This window comes from Ammodytes marinus (genome assembly GCF_949987685.1).
Source record: "Ammodytes marinus genome assembly, chromosome: 9".
In the NCBI taxonomy this organism is placed as follows: Eukaryota; Metazoa; Chordata; class Actinopteri; order Uranoscopiformes; family Ammodytidae; genus Ammodytes; species Ammodytes marinus.
In genome coordinates, this window is record NC_137213.1 from 21,101,555 (window position 1) to 21,122,358 (window position 20,804).

Consider the following 20,804-nt stretch of genomic DNA (forward strand, 5'->3'; position numbering starts at 1 on the left):
AAAGAACATTTATGGTTAAGAAAGCTGAAAGATAAAATGAGTTAAACCTCTCCAGGTCTGCGCCTTGCTCTGCTGTTACATAACTAAAGTCCAGTCCAGTTATATCTCATAGTCAGTCCAACTAAAGGAACTGAAAATCACATTCAAGGACTGCTCTATTTCAGTACATTCATATACTGTATTCATATTGACATGCTGGCACAAATGAAACTGAGGACAAGGTGGGGGAAAATGGCATCATGTAGGAGAGACATTTAACTCTCCATGATCAGGGACATAACCAACCTCCATCCTTTAATATTCGAGTGTTGAATCCATCAAATCTTTTTTATTTTTTATGTCCCAGTGCTGCAGTGTGTCTGGCCTGCCCTCCATTAGCCTCTATTGTCAATATGAAAACCCACTGACACTTGCATAAGCAGCCTCTTGTCATTCATCCTGCCACGCCAAAGTAGGTGCCAGACTGTTCTTTCTGTTTTTTTATGAAACCCTCCTGTTAAGATAGTCAGGGCATTTTGCCCAATTCTTACCATGGAAACCAGATAATAGCCAATGGGGTTTACCTAGGTATAACGGAAGGGTCTTGTGGGGGAAGATACAGTGTGTGAGGTGAGCCGATCACAATCAGACAATCTGATAGCAAGATGATTGAATATGTGCAACTGTGTTTGAGTTTGTAGGAGAATGTAGGCTACAATAGGCTAGAGAGAAACAAGGAAATAGGAGTGTTTTGACACATGGTGTTTTTCTAAGCATTGGTAACTAAACTAAGTATAAAAACACAACGTGGAAAATTTGAACATTTTATTTCATTACATTTTGACTTAATTACAATTTGACTTAAGAAAAAGTACTTGAAAAAACAATCTCATGGCTTCCACTGTAAACTAGCAAGCTATTAGCTAGCTAGCTAGCTCAAAAAGCTGTCTTAATTAGCTAGCTGGTCAGCAACATCTGTTATTTCAGCTATACTAGGCAGGAATAAAAAACATGCTTTTGATGATCTCTGACTTAAATCACTGATACATTTCAAGTAGTAGCTAAAACACCGTTATTATAGTAAAATGCATGTGTCTTATGCAAAGACAAAGAGTTGACATTTCATGACGACTGAGTAAGCTCCATCAGCCCATGTAGATCGTGTGATACAATCAAAAAGCTCCTGAAAGGCTACCAAACACAGCTTTTGGGAAGGCCTTTTTTACAACATCTAAGGTAAAGTCAAACAACTACGGCAACAAAAGAATCATGAAACAAAAGAAGAGCAATCTGAAACATTACACATCTTTTCTTTTTTGTCTTCCAAAGGCTTAAAAATAGCTTGTAATTAGATCTTGGTGGAGAATTAAAAATAAATGATTTCTACTTTATCAATGTGTTCCCCCCGCTTCCCTCCAGTCACCAGCCTTCCTGCCTGTCTGCACACTCGGCTCTCTCTCTCTCTCTGCCTTTTCTGGTCTATATTTAAGCAGCAGAGAGCTCAGGATCCAAGAGTCATCTCATGTTTCCTCAACAAATAACACGCAGGGTGAGCTATCACTTGTACGTAAATGTGTATGTGCCCGCACTATGTGCTTGACAGGTGCTTCAAACACTGCTTGTCTCCATAAGCATCTTTTGTGTGGAATCTAATTAAGCAGACCCCAAAATAAAGGGAGACTCTGACAGACATACACTTACTTTACATGCAGACCTATGCTGCTGTTATGTACAGTACTGTGTCTAGACATGCCAGTTTGTCTTGCAAATTGTGCAACACTTGCAGGGGCTTGTATGGCACTACAGAATCAGTAGCTGTTGAATATTTCTGATTTACAGGCAGATGAAACTGTTAAAAAGTGGGGTGAATAATTATCTTATATGAAGATAAAAGGTTTTTGCACCAGAACAGAAGCTGGAAGTAGCAGTTTCCGCAAATTATGAGAGCAGTAGAATAATGAGTCAGATTTACTGTAGCATGACCACATAGCACTCCATAGAACATTTTACTAGAAATTAAACTATCTGTATAAATAACTATATATAAACAGATAGTAGGCATAAGCTATATAAATAATGTTGATGATAGGATCACCCTTTCACCAATCAGAACACACCTTATCTGCTTTTGTTATATACAGTACATAGGTGCATTTTCTTTTTTCGACACAACCATATGTTGAGAAACTTTTTGTCTGTCTGAGTGTTTTAAATAGTCTCTTCATGTTAAAAAAAATATATATAATCTGCTCAGTTGAAAAAACAGGCTTTCTGTTTTGCAGAATATTTTGCCCTCCTTGCAGCATATCAATGTCATGAAATGAAACTGACAAAGTATCCCTTGTGGTGTGTTGTCTAAATCCAGTATAAAAAAGTGTATACCTTATATAAAAACTTGTTGCATTATAAATAAAAATAAATAAATTGTGATGGCAGAAGTGGCTTTGAGGTCATTATCACAGTAGAGAGTTTTACTGTAATTCAGAGATTCCCTGAAATAATCCAGTTCTGTCACACGCCAATATTAGACAGAAAGTCTGCATCATCCGCAAATGGCACCGTGGTGAGTCTGGTAGGGGATTCGGGGTCCTCCAGTAGTTTTTTCTCCAGGGCTGCATCTTCTGGGCTTAGCTCCTCTCCTTTGGTCATCACATAGACGTGGTACAGAAAGCCTTCTCCATAAGTGTACGTCCGAATGGACCAGTTGTACTGGGTGCTGGCATAGTAGCGTTTCCTGAAGAAGGGATTGGCGAAGCTGACGGAGATGAACCGTCCTCCATGCTTCAGGCAGCGACTTACCTGAGAGAAAAACAAAGGCAAAAGGGAAGAAAGAGTATCAGAAGTTGTTACCACCCACGCCCACACCAACATTATTCCCACCATCCATACCAACAACCTCCACTGCTACCTGAGCAGCCAGAGTTGTTCAATCAAATATCATATCTTCACCAAGATAATTTTTAAAAGAGCTCTTTGACTATGCATCTTCAGCAAACCCTTTAGACTATAACTCAAAACCAACTGATAAGGTACATTTAGCCATTCGTAATCCTAATAGAATTAAAACAACAAAAGGGAACAAAGCAAAATTCCTAAAAGGCTTTTGAAGTTTTGGAGGGTAACCATGTTTTTTAACAACTTTTATTTGTGTCGCTCTGGCCATGGTCAGATGATGACATTATACTCACTGGGTTAAATCTTACTAAAAATGGGTCCAATGGGACAGCAAATGAGGATGGAGGTTGTTTTAAACCTTTAGTATCTTTTTCTTTATTAAAATGATCTTGCCAAATACAAAGTTATCATAACAGATTGGTTGGTGTTGCTATGAAAGAAACCCAAGTTGTTTTAAGTCATAGTTTTCCTTAAGAATAGGCAGTGTCTTCTAAATCGAATCTCAGTCACAAACAACTAAATGAAATCAAATTACACCAATGTCACGGACGAACACTTCGGTCCAATACCAAGTTCCCTTAAATTGGCATGCCTGCAGTTGGGCTCATGCATGAGTAAGCAAGCAAGCCAGAGCAAACGTTGAGCAGAGAGCTTTTCAGTCCACAGTGCCTGCTGCTCAGCCATCCGGTCTGATAACACGGTGTGACAGCAGTAAAACTGTGAGGGTCCCTCCACATGAATAATTGTTGTTCTGGGTCCATCAACACTGCAGTGTGTTGATCCTTTGTGCGAGATACACGTGTGCTTCAGGACACGGTAAGCTTTAGAGGACTGCAGGACAAGAGAACACACTCACACGCACTGTGAAAACTGACACTAACACAAGCATGAAGAGACACATTTTGCGAGATTCGGGCAAGGGAATATCTCCAGAGACAAAAGTGTGTTTGGTTAAAATAATGCATCCGCAGAACACTTGAGCAGTGAACAACACGATTTTGTACTTCTAACATCAGGCATGTAAATGGGTTCATCATATTGTTCTGCATCAACACTATAGCTGTAGAAATAAAAAAAAGACGTGTTACTGAACTAAGACTTGGACATAAAGAAGGATGACTTCATTTTGAATGATTTGATATCCTCCCATAACCCAACATATTAAAAATTATATTATAAAAGTGTGTAGCATAAACTGAATTATGTTCTTGGCAGTGGACATTCACAAAAAAGAAAGACAAAAGGCTAACAATGTTCTCAGCTATGACTAAAGCTAACACTAGCTAGCAGTTAGTACCCTTTTAAGGTGAACTCAGCAATCCCAGAGAATACTTATTGTCAAAATCACTTTGTCAAAATCAGTGAATATCTTCCCACGATCCGCTGTCCGTAGACTACTGTTTGCTAGATAGCAACGTGCCTGTTTACAGATCCGAGGCTGTGTATATACTTTAAACACTGGATTTATTTTTTCAGCACAGTAGCCTACTGACAGCTAGCTAGTGAACCTTGGGTTAGGATTTCTTTTTGTGCCACGGGTCAATGCTACCAAATACGAACTTGTCAAAATTGATCCAAACACATTATTTTTGAGCTATAATTCACAAAGGTACACTGTAGATAGATACAGAATATGGTTATAGAGTGGGAAACTACTGCAAGGTCCCTGGGGGATGACTCCATGCCTGGGATTTGAAGGCAGAGCTCACGTGTAACTGTCATGAACGCTATGATGATAATGTCATCCAGCCAGGACAGAGTAGTAGTGGTCTATACAGTGAGCGGTGGAGGAGCACAGTGCCCCCACCACCATCACGCTCTCATGGGCTCTTTGGAGAGGAGAGACGCTCTGAGACGGGCACGTGTATCCAGCTCTTCTCACATGATTCATCTTCACCAGCAAAGCATCCCAAACATGAATTATTCACTCTCGGCTGTGACACGGAGGGAGGGGGGAGCGGGGACTCTTGATATGGGATAAAATTAGCAATATAATGCACAGAAATGGGAAGAGGAAAAGGTAGGGTGATGCCCATCAGAGAGACAAAAAAAAACATGGCAGAGAGGCGAAATAATCGTGAGTCAAAGCCGTCGTGATGGTAATGAAAAATGGATTTGTGTGCTGGGTGACATCATTTTTCAAAACCTTGCTTTTTACTTCTCTCAAGGTGGTCTTGACACAAGTGAACTGTTCCTCGAACAAACACCACCATATCAACAACTAATGTGATTTATGCTCTGTTCTTTTAGGTTTGGTTTGATTATTTAAAAAAACACATTTGGGATCTTGATGTGTGGATTACTAACTTCATCTGCCTGCAATTTTGGTACAGTGCAGGAAGAATGCATTATTTAGCTAGGTTAATGATGATGAACCAAATAGTAAAAATGCAAGGCAAGCTATAACATTTAAATAATGATCTAAAAGAGACTGAAAAGCTCAGAAGAACTGGAGAGATGGGTCTTTATTATGAGTGATTTTGGTGCTGTGAGCCTTTCACATTGGAAAGTGTTTTCTTTTCAATGATGATCTAAAATATAATAAGACAATCCATGAGAAGTATATTTATATTTCTCACCTTCCTCTCACAACAAATCATTAGTTCACAGGGAGAGTGGGATTTAACAAAGTGCATAATCATGACGTTGGCCATTATTCATGATGTTGAAGTGGGTGGATGCCCCCTCTGTACCTGTGCAGTGAAACTCCAGAACCTAATGTCACCAGTGGCTGGAGGACGGACGTCATAGCAACCCAAGACAACACTAAACTATATCAACTATCGACTCAGCTTTATCCATGACCATTAGACAGCTAGGTTTGCAATATGGGGGGGTTGCTTGAACAGTGGATTTTGTTATATCTTAGAATCATTTTAAACAATCAGACACACATCAATATACCCACTGCATATTGATGTGTTTGTAGGTTACGTCACTGACCGATATTCTCACACGCACACACATGCACAATGCATTTACGCATTCACAGGATATCCTTATGAAGAGGAGGATGATCCATGGAGTGTGTGGTGAGTCATATTTTTAAACACGTTCTGTATGTAACAGCACACGCGCTCTACGATAACAGCGCAGGCACTCTGTAAATCATCCACCCACACATCGGAGTGGTGGTATTATTATGATAAAGGACCAACGGCGGCAGGCCTGTTTCCAATACAATGTTTAGCCGTGACACAGACAAACAAGCGTTTGACTTGTGGACGAGATAAGAGGTTATTTATCAGGATGCGCGGTTCAGCTGTAATGTATCTAAAAGATGATGCACGCTCAAAGGGTCTCTCATCTGGATCAACAGGTGGAAGAAGGCTCACTGTCTGGCAGTGACACCCAAACACTGGAGAAAGACTGCAGTTTTTTTTCCACCCAAGTACTCCCAGTCAGACATCTGTAAGCTGATCCTTATTGGGCCACAGGGCTTCTCCAAGAGGACAGAGGAAACCACTCTGTTAGCGTCCATCTCCACACACTCACACTCCACCAATTGGATTCCTCAACAACATACAGACATGGTTCACTCAGACACCAGCACATGCAGCATCATGCCGTCTCCTGAATTATTTAGTGTGGTGGCGGAAGCTTGTGTCCAAGTGACCTGACTAGGCTGTCTTGAGTGCACTGCAACAAAGGGGGTAGTATGAGATCCGGAGTCAATATCCACATAAGGAATTCCAGGTAATCCCAGTGCCTTGTTAAGATACAACATGTGCAATGAATCATTCGGTTGTATATGAATCAGAAAGATACTATCGATCGTAGCTGTTTCCCTACAGGAGGATGCAGCAGCAGGGCTTTGCTAATACAAGCAGTTGAACTTGAATGAGGCAGACAGAGTATTCCTGCTTAACATCAGCATGTAAGGATTCCGATGCTATCCTTTTAGCTCAAACAACGCTGTGCAAAATCAAGCTCACTGGTAACCAAATCCAACTGATGATCATGCAACATTATAACAAGCGTCAGCTGCATTTTTTAATTGATTTTAAATGCAGCTCAACAAACATCGTAAATCTTATTTTCTAAACATTTCTTACTTTTTAGTGAATCATAAGAACAATCTCTGGTTTTGTGTATCCCCTGTTTAGAGTTACTTTGGTACACATGACTCAAACACTCTTTGTATTGGGAGAAACACATGAACTTATCTGATCCCTCGAAATATTAACTCTGTACATGTCATTCCAAGTCCCCGCCTGACCTTTCCACATTAATCAGAAGATAAACTCTTCATTTAACCTGTAGCCTCTTTTTCTCCAGATGTATATCCTTGATTTTTCGTATACCCTACTTTGTCTTCGTGTCCCCACTGAACTGCAATAACACTCATCCTCTGTGAATCTCCCCTCCCAGGTTTGCCTGAAGATACTGTACATGAGATAACAGATTGTCTATGACATGGTGAGGACATGGTAGCAGGTGTTCACATCTTCCTCGGTTGTTTTCACTCTGTGTACATAACATGGGTTCATCTGAGATTGAAAAGGTATGTTTGAGAATCCTGAGGCAGAAAGCACGCCGTCATCTTTTCATCAATTCTCTGGCATCAACACTGATCCTTTAGATTATGTGTGATAGCTGTCCACATCTTCACAGCATCAGTTCAGTTGAAATGTTTGACAGCTAAAAGAAACTTACTCTACAAATGAGAAAACAAAGTCTGCAAACAAGCCATGACGGCCCCCACACACATCCTGCGTCTACCTCTGGAGCGCGTCGCGTTACCTTACTGCTGCCTCTCTCGGACTTTTCTCGGACACACATGCAATGTCTCAGCAGCTGCTGCTGCAGCGCTGCTTCTAAAAGCCCTATCTTTCTACATAGAGTTTTCATAGATAATTCCCATTAAAAATGAAGTTATTTCATGTCATCTATGATGCATATGATTTATATTGAGTCTGGACAGTAATCCGTGCGCCCCATTGCAATTTTTTTTCTTTTTTTTTGCCATATTTTCGCTTGTTGGAAGTTTTATTTTGAAGGGGACACACCAGGAAATGGTGAAACTACAGCGAAAGCTGCCAGTATGAAGTCAATATGACTCTCAGCAGAGTATTTCAAAAATCACTTTACTGATTTATACGGGAGAGAGAGAGGGGGGTGTGGTCGGGGAAGAAGAAGGCCGTAGACACAGATAGAGCAACGGAAAACTGTTGCGCTCATCATGATCTTTTTTATTTCTTCACTATATTGGATCTCTATATGTGTCATTTATCCAAAAATGAAATGCAAGAACTAATTGAAAATTAGGTTTTAAATCCCTCGGATTTTGATTGCACAATTAAATCGTGAAATAAAGGGATTATTCGCGTATACGACTGAGGGATGTTTTATTTTGAAATAAACACACCGGGTAAACGTGTAACTAGAGTGAATGCTGCTGGTATGACTGTCAGCAGAGTATTTCTCTATCAGTTAAAGCACAGAGACGCGAGAGAGACGCGCTGCTCTCAGAAAAAAATAGGCGAGCCTCCTGAGGTGAAGGGGAGCGTCGCTGCAGACGTGCCTCCGACGCGCCTCCGACGCGCCTCAGCAGTGCGTCTGAGGTTGGATGTGTGCTCGCTCTACGTTGATTTCACAGTCTGTGACAAAAAGTCAGACGCAGACGCGAGGTAGACGCGCAGTAGAGGTAGGATGTGTGTGGGGGCCGTGAGAGTTTTGAGGATGCTGTCATAAGAAAACTAAACTAAACTGGTCAGGGTCTGTTGTGCTACTCGACCAGGTCTCGATTAGAGTTGATGATTCACTTAATGTGACAAAGTCTCAGAAGACAAAAATATCCTTAAATGTCCTTCATCCAAAACCTGGGAGGATGCAAATCCCTGGGGCTTATACTGAAAAGTCAGTTAATGTTTGTTGTGAACCATCATGGAAGCTTTACTATGGGGGATGATTAGTGTGTGTGTGTGTGTGTGTGTGTGTGTGTGTGTGTGTGTGCATGCACCACAATATTGTGGGTTAAACAGAGCTGATCAGTGGGTAGAAACACCTACAGAGTTATATCTTTTGTCAGCAGACTTGAACTGACCACAGTCTACTGTCTCCCTTAGAACACACACACACACACACACACACACACACACACACACACACACACACACACACACACACACACACACACACACACACACACACACACACACACACACACACACACACACACACACACACACACACACACACACACACACACACACACACACACACACACACACACACACACACACACACACACACACACACACACACACACACACACACAAACTTGTACTGGGGCAGAGAGAAAATCAGGAAGGAGGTGTGCTTTCTTTTTATTTGGGTCATATTTTAGATGATATTTTATAATTTTCCCTATCCTTGTTTACTGTTCTCATGTAGCTTTGCAGACCCCCTCCCTCCTCACACCCAGAAGGAATGTTTATTTGATCAACCGCCTCTCTTCGTTTCCATTTCACCTCACCCTTAGCCTGCAGCAAGGCATGTGGATGGTAAAAACGTGTCAACGTCTCGTCTCGAGGAATAAAAAAAGATACAAAGACGGAGTGGGTAAGAGAAACATGGAGAAAAGGAGGGGTGGTGAGTGAGTAAAGATGGGAGGGAGGGAAGAAGGGAGGGAGGGAGGGGTGAGAGGATGAGGTCTCGACGTTGCTCACCTCACAAAGCAGATCTGCTCTACCCTCCAGGGGTGCAACAGCCTGCTTGGTTTTCTCCATCCCTTCATCCCTTTTTTTATCCTTCTCTTTGCCTTAGTCTGTCTCCGAGCTCCTGCCTTCGAGAGCCAAATGTGCGATTGCTATGAGGCACCATCTGCCCTGAAGATGCTTCATTTTGTGCGTGTGCAATTATGTATTTGTCTGAGCGTGTGGGCTGTCGCTGCACGAGCAAACACGTCTTCCCCTGGAACATGTTTAAAAAAAAAGCATGAGAACGAAATGACACAAACATGCATAGTTCTCAAAAGTATTCACGTAGACCCGTATTCCCGCTGGAAGACTTACAGTTCCTGGCACAGTGATGGTTAACAGGGAAAAAAACGTGATATTGTTGGATTCCCTCTCCCCACCCTCAACTCCCTGCCTCCTCCATTCTGCCCACACACCTTTCTCTCCCCTCTCCTTTCCTCACCCAACTCACACCCCGTGTCCTCTGCCCACCCACTGCATGGATAAATTATACATCAGAGACTCTGCTTCTTTCTATCTATCAACCCTTGCCTTGTTTGTGCTCAAGTGAACATACAGAAAAAAGCTGACCCTGATGCAAAGCGGAGATTTCTTGCTTCGATACCTTGGTGATTATCTGTTGTGTATCAGGTTGTGTGGGGGCTTGTGGCGGCTTGTGCTGCCTTAGGAAGACAACATCCTCCTGCCTTTCAAGTGGGCGCATCCATCCCTCACACCTCGCGTTGTCATGGAGACAAAAGTTTAGTGCTGGTCATGGCAATGTGCTGTATGTAGGTCAGAGCGGGACTCATCTCAAAAGAAAAACTCCAGGCAGCGCAACAGTGAAACTCACACAGCTTTGTTAAGACGAGGAGAACGGCAGAACGTTGGGATAATGAGTATACAAGCAATACAAAACTACGCTGAATGCTCACTATGGGAATGCACATCAACATTTCACTGGGATTTGAGGCTTGTTCTGTCTTTCAACAAGCACTATCATGTATCACAAAAAGTCCATCTCAGCAGCTTCATTAGTGGGTAGACTTGAGAAGAACGCAGAAGTTTGATAAAGACAAGGAGTCACCATTTCTCTGAACTGGGTTGCTGCTGATACATTCAAACGAAATACTGAACAATTTGTTTTGGTTATTTTCCCTAAACTGAGGGAATATTTTGTCTTGTTGAAATGTTCAACAGCTAAGGGAGGGATATAAGCATGTGTGCTTGTTTGTGTGTTGTATGTCTGTGCAAGTGCGTTGACCCATGTCTAACCAATCAGCATCTTCCCATTCAGCTGCCACATTCTCCCCTCTTGGCAATCCGGCTCGCCGAGCTAAAATTAAAACCTGCCTTGCTTCCCTTTTCATCAAAAATAAGCGTCTCTGACTTCTATCTCACATTTCCTCTGTATCTCTCCCACTCCCTCCCACTCTCTCCTCAACCTTTCTGCCTTTTCCTTGCCATTGGGGACCAGAGAGAGGTTTGCTTTAATTACTGAACTACTTTTCACACCGGCGGAAAATAACAGAGACACTCATCAGACAAGCACAGTCGCCCACTGTCATGTTTCCAGCATCCTTGCACATGTGACTGCATGTGTGTGCATTTGTGCGTCTTTCATTTTGTGAAAAAATTCCTCCATCCGTGGTGACTACTATATATTAGTCAAAGAAACAAATCAGCATTTCAAATATGGTAAAATGAAATCAAGCAATGTTTACTGTTGTTGGTGCAGTATGATGAAAAAATTATGCAGACTTTGAGAAAATTTTGTATTGGTATGGTAAGGCACGGAGTCAGCGAATGTGTAATTAATAATCTCATCTGCCGGTCAGAACAGTTAAAAAAGTATTGGAAAGCTCAGAGGAATATGAGCCGCAGAGAAACTAGAGCAAAACCAGAGCGGTTGGTACAGTGACACGTTTGGCTTAGTAACAGGAAGAGTGTAAGTGGGGAGGGTGTTCCCCTCTTTTTGGCTCACTCCCTCTCGCTCCCTCTGCGCCTCAGTTTTCTCACTCTCTAAATCTAATGCTACCTTTTAAAGCCCAGGACACTTATTACACTTATCAAGCCCTCGCTTGCACTTATATGTAATTATCCATTACGTTCTTGTGGGTAGACTTGCGCCAGCAGCGGACGAGTAATTAGTTTAAAGTTGCCATTCTCTTTTGAGCAGCCCTTACAGCTTAGACCGTAAACACAGCAGCTAATGCTGCACTTCTTTGTTAGCCATAAACAGATACAGCATAATTAAGTGTTTTGGACAGAAATTAAACACACAATCAATAGAGGCAGATATTGTGGACAGATCGAGAGCCAAAACACAAAACAGCTACAAACGAAAAACTACAGCACATTAATAAAGTCTTCCCATTCAAAGTGTGTTTCTCTCCTTTTTAACAGCATGTCAGAGATAAAGAGTTGGCAGCAACTAGAGAAGGAGGGAGACACGGTGAGAAGTAAAATGGGCCATTGTGTCAGGCTGCTGAAAGGGTCTCTCGCGGGACAGGGAAGGGGGACAGGACAGCCCGATGGAGGTTCTAGCAGCACACTAACCCAGTCCGGTCCTTTCACTAGGCCAGCAGCACAGGGAAGCCAACAAAATGTTACACCACACAAAACTGACACCGGAACCACCTCCAAACATCCTAACAGTTAGTCAATACTTTATAAGCATTAACTTACCATTAATAGCATTATACTAAGCATTAGATAACAGTGAATTAATGTACCCTTATTGTAAAGTGTTACCCTTGTTACTTTTCCTCGTGCACACAAGTTTCAACAGTCACAAGTTTTGTGTTGGACCAATCAGATACATTGATCGCCACAAACTCTGCCCCAATAGTTCAGCAGCAGTCAAACAGTACTGCCAGTAATTGGCAACACAAAATAATGTGTTGGAGGTTTTACATATCTCATCCACTCATGTGTTACTTGGTAAGAAAGACAAGTGTATCAGCCAATGTTCCTGGATGAGCACTCAGGACCCAGGAACCCAGAAAGACCTCCTGGAGACCTGCCAGTGACTCATCTTACAATAAGGCAGTAGTGGGTCCCCTTTGCTTTTCCTCGCTGGGTTTGCCTAATAAGAACAAATGATAAAAGCAATATTCTGTCATTATTGAGAGGCACGTTATCTCAAATTGTCCCTGCCTTTCTGAGTCACAACCAAGGTGTCCACTGAGGAAATCCAATTCATTTAATGTGGCACTTGCCAAGGAAATAACCAACAGGTCAATTTATCATGTTTGGCTCAAGGATACTTGTATTTACCCTGGTTTACAGTATACATAGAACATAGAGAGGACGTTCTCCAGTGTGTGTGTGTGTGTGTGTGTGTGTGTGTGTGTGTGTTGTATGCAAGTTGTGCTGAACAACAGTAACACTAATTTACTGAGTGAGGTAGAAGACACTTTACAGCACAGGACTGCTGCAGACGTGGGAAGGCCAGTTACCATAACAACAACAAAAAATATATAAAAAACCCAAACAACTTCAGCTTATTTATTCTTCAAGTTTGGGTGCAAGAAAAGAAAGTCTGCTTATCTATTTGTGTTATTGACAGATAACATATCACTGCAGCCTAAGTTGGCTGGTCCTAAAGCAGAACTAGTTGCTAATTGTTGTCACTCTTACTCCCATGTTCTCAAAACTTGAATTGGTTGCTGACACGTGAATTCCGTTGTGAATTTAAAAATGAAGACCAAAGGGATGACCACACAAACCTTTGCCCACATCACATGTGTTACAAAGGACAGCTGTGCCACCTGGATGGTTTCTCAGCGCTTGAGGAAAGCCCCACATATCACTAACAGAATTTGTCAAGGCCAGCAGCTGTGCATGTTGGCGTAACAAGACAGAAGGAGCAATTACTGTCAGAGGCCGAAGACTGCAAGCTTTTCATTGGACAGCATGGAGCCCCATCTGGACTTATTCGTGCTTGATGACATGTTGTACACAGACTTGAACTACATGCCAGCCGTCAATCATTCTTGCAGAGACTGCTTGCTAGAGATGACTATATTTTGCAGGTTGATAGAAATGATAAAGTTCACAGGAATTAAAAATCTAAATGAGGGCTGCGCTAGCCCCACCCCTCCACTTCCTCTTTACCACCAGTCCCTAAAGGCATACTAAGCAATTTTAATCCAGAACACTTTTTGTCAAAATAAGCTAATATCTACTCACCATCTGTTACCTGTCTGTCGTGTGTGCACGCTGAATAAATGTCAGGTGGTTTAGAGCCAGCAATTGTTTATGTTTGGACGTTTCGGGTAACAGGGCGGGCACTCACTCTGAGCATCAAATATAGCCGCAGTTAGTATAAACATAAACAAACGGTCGCCAAACGTTCGCAGGAGATCGCTTAGTATGCCTTTAACTCCCACTTCTCTGCTAGAATTGCCCCCTATCTGGGCAACAATGCAATAACTTCACAAGTCTTCCTTTTTCAAACAATACTGCCAACATTATCAAGCAGCTCTTAATGAAAATACCGGCCGAGACTCATTAAAGACTAGATCATAAAAATGTGCTTCTACTGTCTCATTATACAGCAGGAACACAAGGCAAGTTAAGAGCCTTCACAGTCAGGCAGTCAGAAGTGCACACTCAGGGGAACCAGTGATGGGTTCCAGCCCAGTGTAGTGTGACTGTGCTATGTGGGAGGGAGGAAGAATTGGATCCAAATTAAAACAACGAAGATAACAAAGAGAGTAAGGCGTATAAAATGGTGGTTGGAGGTACAAGGTTAAACAATGCACGTGTAGAAGCAAATCCTCCCTCTGTACTTTAACAGCCATGTCGATTTACTGTATTAATGTCATTTTACATATAAAAAAGGCTTGTGTGTATTTTTTTAATGTGTGGTAAGTAAAGAGTCTCTTCTTAAAGTGAGACGGTTACAAAGTAACATTTACGATTTCACCACATTATATTCTTCTGCCGCGCACACAATGCTGTTGCAAATGTGTTTTGAATGTTGCTGACTTGATGTTTTTTTGTGTGTATTTGCGAGCGTTGTGCGTCTTTATGCAATGCTGTTTGTGCCGTTCAGTTGCATTTTGTCTTTTGGCATAGTTGTTGGCTACGTTGTTGTTTCTTTTTTGCGCCGCCATTCACACAGTGCACTGTTGCACGTGTGCCGGGTCTGATCTAAGACATGGTTGATTAGGGGAAATAAAGTAGCAGGGGGGAAGCTAGGCGCGACCAAAACATGATCAAGCAGCACTTTAGGTGCGTGAAACACGATGAGCATTGCGTTTGGTGTGAACGCACCTTTATATGACATTTATTTTCCTCACTGTAATTATTGACTTGGAGTTTGTCAAATTGATTTTGTAGGCTGTTTCCTAAGGTATGTGTGGGTACCTGGCTCACATCAGGCCAAAAAACTGACTCAGATCACTCCTGATACACACAAACACACACACACAGACACACAAACCAACAGTACAGTAGACTGGACGGCTGCTGTTCAACCACAACTTGTTGTTGTCATTAAAGAATTGTTGATGGATGAAGTTGGTGGAGCACTGAGCAGGATGGGGAGGGATACACAGATTGACTGACTGATTGACAGCTGCAAAACTCAGAGATGTTTTCCTACATCCACCTGGTTGGACTGGACTCCCTACAGTGAGTAGAGTAGCAGTCACTGTAGGAGCTGATGTTGAAGTGACTGGAGTAAGACTGAGTCACTGTCGATGAGGCTATAATCCAAATTGTATTTCACCTTCCTATGCGTTTTTAATGTAGATTTAAAAATGGGGACATTTCCGTGGGCTGGTGGGCGTGAGCTACTGTACTAATCACACAAATCACACAACACATTAATTGTGTTTGGTTACAATATTTATTAATTTATATTTGGCTGCACCACCTTAAATCAACCCAGCCACATCAGGTGAATTAGCCTGCATTTCACAATCGTTTCATATCAGTGTCCGCACAGCAGATCAGCTCGAGCTGACAGCTTTGCCAACAGTGGGCTCAGTCAGTCAGATGATCACTTAGAAGTCAAAAAGCAAAATAATAAAGCTTTCTCTCTTTCTCACAGTTTAAGGCGAGGGTAGATTGAAATTATTGAATTTATTCTGTATATATAATCATAAAACTTTGCCAGTAGATTATTGACATTAAAATAACTATTTTTCCGTTTTGTAGTTTTTTTTGACAAATGTTTGAAGATATACCGTATGCCAATTTGGCAATATCTAACTAATTCTGCGTACATCTGCTCTCTAAAAACCAAACATCTAGATGAGGAAAAAAGCAAAAAGAGTTCAAATCTGTGGCTTTATCCATTGGATAAACAACTTATGGTCAACAAGTCATGGTCCAAAGGTTAGTGATAATGTAAACTAGGTTGACAGCTGCAAAAACAATAGGCAGTCTATTTCGGACGTCAAACCTTATTTAAAATCAGCTGATGTATGCAGCATGTTGTCGAATATGCCTTTAGTATGGTTGACTTACTTTCACAGTTGCATATGGGCATGATTTCTATGGACAGTAATGACAAACAACATCAAGAGTGCTTTTCCCAGAGCAAATCCCAACAGGGACTGAACAAATCCCTTTGCATCTTGCCACCGGCATCAAAGCTCGAGAATGTAGCACTGCACATCAAAGCCTGAAGTGACTCTAAAAAGAGAAAAATTGCCAAAATAACTCATCAACAGCTGACAATTTGGGTCCATAATATTGCCTTAGAAACTATCCCATTGCTTTGAATGTTTCTGGCTTCGCAAGTGCATAACTACAACAAACAATCAACTGCTCACTGCTGTGAGCTGCTCTTCCAACCCTAAAATGTTGCGTCTAATTCAGCAGACACTCAATAGTGGCCTGACTTGTGCTATTATTAAGGAGCTATCTTTTGTGGCAGCAGTCGATCCTGCAGGCAGAATATGCATCTTGTAGACTGCGCCCCAAACCAGGCCGGCTGCAGCTCGCCCACTTAGCTCCTTTCAGATCATCCATCCCCTAATTGAAGTATTGCTTTAACTGAAAAGAAGGAGATGAAACTTGTGCCGCTATGCAAGCTTAAATGCAAGCTTAAATGCTCTACTATGCACGATATTTGGTCAACTCTAATATGGTCAGAGTGAAGGAATATGAAGCTAGCTCATTTCTGTTGCACATATTGTGTATATTTGCATGATTGTACATTTAAATACATTTTGGTAGAAGCAGGAACTGTTTCCCCTTCAGCACCGTTGCTCCATCTATCTTTCGCAGCTCCTGTTTAAATTGTGCTTGGCTTATCCGTAACTCTTATGACAGCCCCTTTGTATGTCTCTCCATCTCTCTCCATCTGATCGAGGACTGGATGAGCGCTTCGATAGCTTCAAAGAGCTGTGATAGTTTTGTGCAAATTCTACATGTCCTGTGGCTGTTGTTTTTCATAATTAAGCACTGGGGCAAAAATCTGCTTCCAAACAAATCCCATGACACACTCAAACACTGCCAGACTGTTCAAAATAAATTCCTAATTCTTTAAATATCCGCACTGCACAGGTCCAAGCAAACTGACCAGATTCAGTGGTCCCAAAGGGGTTTGACTTAGTGGATGTCCCCTTGCCTAGAGCCTTAGAACTGTCCTTAAAGTGTAACACAGCAAAACATAACCCTGCCACCCTTTTCCTCCCTTTAAACGGGAGTATAGCTTTGTGCTCTGAATGCTCTGCTGTTCTCTCTTTCTTCTCGTCTATTTCTACATTTGAAGCCACAATAAAGCCGAGTCCATTTTTTTTGGTTGCAGTTTCTGTATAATTGCATCATTTGGCAAGTGGGACAGTTATTTCCAGCCCTTGAATATCTCTCTATACACAACCTCAGAAGAACATAACATCTGAGGGATTTCATCGGATCAGGGGAGAAAGAGGAAGAACAGGAAAATACAACATTTATATTCTTCTATTATTTGGGCACACTTATAAAGTGGCAGCATTTATATTCAAAGATGTGATGCTTTGGAGTTATTTCGGGGGAACAACATCAGACATTTATTATTTTTTAAAACACCGTTTTTTATTGAGATTAAGGAATCTTGTGATTTGTTCAGCAGCCGTATTTGAAGCTACACCTGAACATGTTGAGATTTATTCATGCGACCCCTCGAGCCTGATAGATGAAGAATGTTTAAAAAGCCTAAAATACTCTATATTGAAATTGCACGAGTGTAATCTTTGCAGGCGTTATGCAGACTAGTTAAGCATTTTCCCAGCAGGGTTGAAAATGCATATTCAAAAAGGTTAAAATCAAACCCACGGTTTAGTCTCGATTTGGGTAAACAAAAAAGAGGCAAAAATAAACTTTCCCTCTCCGAACACCTCTTGTCTGGTGCTAGCAGGACGGGATGCACTGCGCTGTCACCTAGTTTCCATGGTAACCTGTTGCTATGGAAACAGGCCCTGGAACAGACTTGGGAGTCGGGCGGTGGAGATTTTGTTGCCAGAGAGGTAGAGGGAGGTGAGAATGGAAGGGAGTGAGGCAGAAAAAAAAGAGGGACAGAAACTTGAGAGAGGATAAAGAAAGAGAAGACACCAAGAAAAGGATATAGAGTAAAGTGGAGGGCCTTAAATCTGGCACAAGATTATGCCTCTGCGACTATCAGAAACGTTAACAAATCCTCGCATTACGACGTCAATTCAGTACACAATTCACTCCGAACAACATCGTCTGACCATGGCTGGCTGCCTTATTACTGTATCATGTGTGGGACTTTGGGGTGATTCGAGTTATTGATAATGAACATGAGCAGCCTCGTTGACATTCATCTCACACGTCTGCTGGCCGTGTACAGCAGCAAACATTGCATGACCACTATGATGGCTGGCAAAACAGTTAAGTTACACACTCTCTATGCGTGTTCTACTCTTCCTATCTTTGTGAGGAAAAGTTTTAGAGTACTAGACAATAAGAATGAGGAAAATGTGACAATATATGCGTCTCCAGGGTATTGGTGAGACTTAATATTGTTAAGGTATAGCTTAAGCTTTTTGTGTTACGCATGTAGTGCCTTTTTTTTCAAGATAGCAACCAATGGTCATTCAACAAAACACTCAAACTCACTCTATCCCAAATACTATGAGTATGAGAGGGAAAAAGAAAACAACTTCATTGGTGTGTTGCTGAGAAAATAACGAGGAGGCAGCACTGGCTGCTGCTGGCAGGTAAATCCAAGCCTAACACGCTCATTTGCAGAAGGCAGTTTCCCAGAAATGACACACCGACCAGCCTTCAGAAAACATTTGATTTCCCGTAACGTCTCCTTGCGCACACACCACCCCCTCCTTGTCTTCATCTAGCTCTCTAATCTTTCCCTGGCTGGAGTTGGACTGAAGCCTGCTGCGTTCGCCTATTCAACTGCTGTCACATATAGAGAGCCTCTGAGCATGTTGTGTATACTCCAGTCAGTCACAGGCAATATGGGCAGCGATGGGCAGGGAGCACCATAGAGCAAATGAATGTATGGCACACATTAAGATGCACTATTATTCACTCAGTCTGAGGGCTTATTCACTCCATTGTTTTGACTAACGGAAACCGAGTTCAGTCGGACTTTATACACAATGGCTGTCACGCAAACACATGTGTGTGGGATATAAACAAATGCTGATTGCAAACAGGAAGTCAGTTATTTACTGTGCAGTTATAAACGAAAGGAAAATATTTGTACTTGTTGACATTCTTCAGCTACATCTTACAATGAAGATGTACATTTCACAATGGAGAGAGTTTAAATATGTAGCAAAAAAGAAGATGAGGCTATATAACATAAATGGGAAGAACATCTGATTGACAAACTTTGCTCTATGAACTCCCTCAGTTGGCTTTTCTTTGGAAGACTGGATACGAGGTTTGCAACGGCTCCAGTCTCACATTACCCACGGAGACGATTTAATTAACTGATTGGGAATATAACACAATTCTACATCTGTCCAATGTAATATACAGTACACTGCATAACTACCCCATGAAGCAACATCCATAAGCTGGAGTACATCTCTGTGAGCTATTTGTGGCAAGCCTGTCTCATTCCACCATAGTGGCAAATTACTTTGAAGAAAAGAGTTTTCTTCACAAACTTGATCAAACCCCATAAATGTGATGTCATTTTATGGAATTACAAACATAAAAATCGAACATCTGAAAGACGTCACAATCAGACCGTGTAGCAACTTTTAGACTTAAAGACTTGTGGGCCTTGAATTACAATAGTAATTTGAAACATGCTATTTCTGAGCACCGGCAGACATTGAGGCATTTCTTGGACTTGAAGTACCTACAGTATTTCTTCGTCTTTGTCCACATATTCAAAGTGTGAGTGTCAAGTGAAGTGTCTGCCAAGAGACTACTGACAGCGGCTGGCAGCTACTGTGCTGCAGAGGCATAAGTCACTGTCACAGCATAACGCTTCTTTCCCGCATGGGAGGTGTCAGTAAAATAAATGTGTAATTATCTGGAGGTTTGTCAAGAAGCAATTAAGTGCGACGCTGCTCTGCTAGACTCAAAGTGAATGGAGAGACAAGTCTTTTTAGTGGCAAGATAAACAAGGGGGCATATAGCAAAGAACTCACATCTGGAGAAGCTGGGACACTGGAGGGCACAGGGTTACATTTGTGTGTGTGTGTGTGTGTGTGTGTGTGTGTGTGTGTGTGTGTGTGTGTGTGTGTGTGTGTGTGTGTTTGTGCATGATGTATTTGTGTGTCCATGCCATTGTATTTGTGTGTGTGTGTGTGTGTGTGTGCCTTTAACAGTGGTGTCCAGCTGTTCAGCAGTGGCATCCCTGCACATCTGGCTTTGTCCCGGAGCTGAGAGGGTTATCTACCATACAACAATGATGGGGGGATGGGAGAGAGAGATGAGAATAAAGACAAAAGGGAGGTGGCAGAAGGGTTGAGCCGATGACAAAATGACAGATTTAGGATTTTGAGAGCTGTATTTGAGAGAGACAAGGAAAGAAGTTGAACACACTCATGCTCCTCTTGTCATTTTTCTTGAACTCCAATAAACATTATGTTGTGAGGTAAACCATGTGGTTCCCTTAAATGTGTTGCCACACCATTCATCTTAAAATATTTTAACACTATCTAAAGGGTAAGGGGTTAAGGTTAAATGATTGGAGCCAGAAGACTAGAAGTCAGTGACACACATTCTCTCGGAGTTCAGTTTACGCACAAGTGACGTAAAAATACATCAACAGCTTCCTGTATGGCCTAGATACAGCCAAGGTGA

The 20,804-nt window shown here is 41.8% G+C and overlaps 1 protein-coding gene across 1 annotated transcript in view; it reads right to left on the reverse strand.

Moving 5' to 3' along the window:
- Positions 1–931: 931 nt before the first annotated feature.
- Positions 932–20,804, reverse strand: part of ece2a (endothelin converting enzyme 2a) — an 82,596-nt gene continuing 62,723 nt past the window's right edge. The window contains exon 4 of the mRNA XM_080033836.1: positions 932–2,778. Coding sequence (XP_079889962.1) covers positions 2,491–2,778 — 288 coding nt within the window. The 3' untranslated portion in view covers positions 932–2,490. The remainder of the gene's footprint in view (positions 2,779–20,804) is intronic.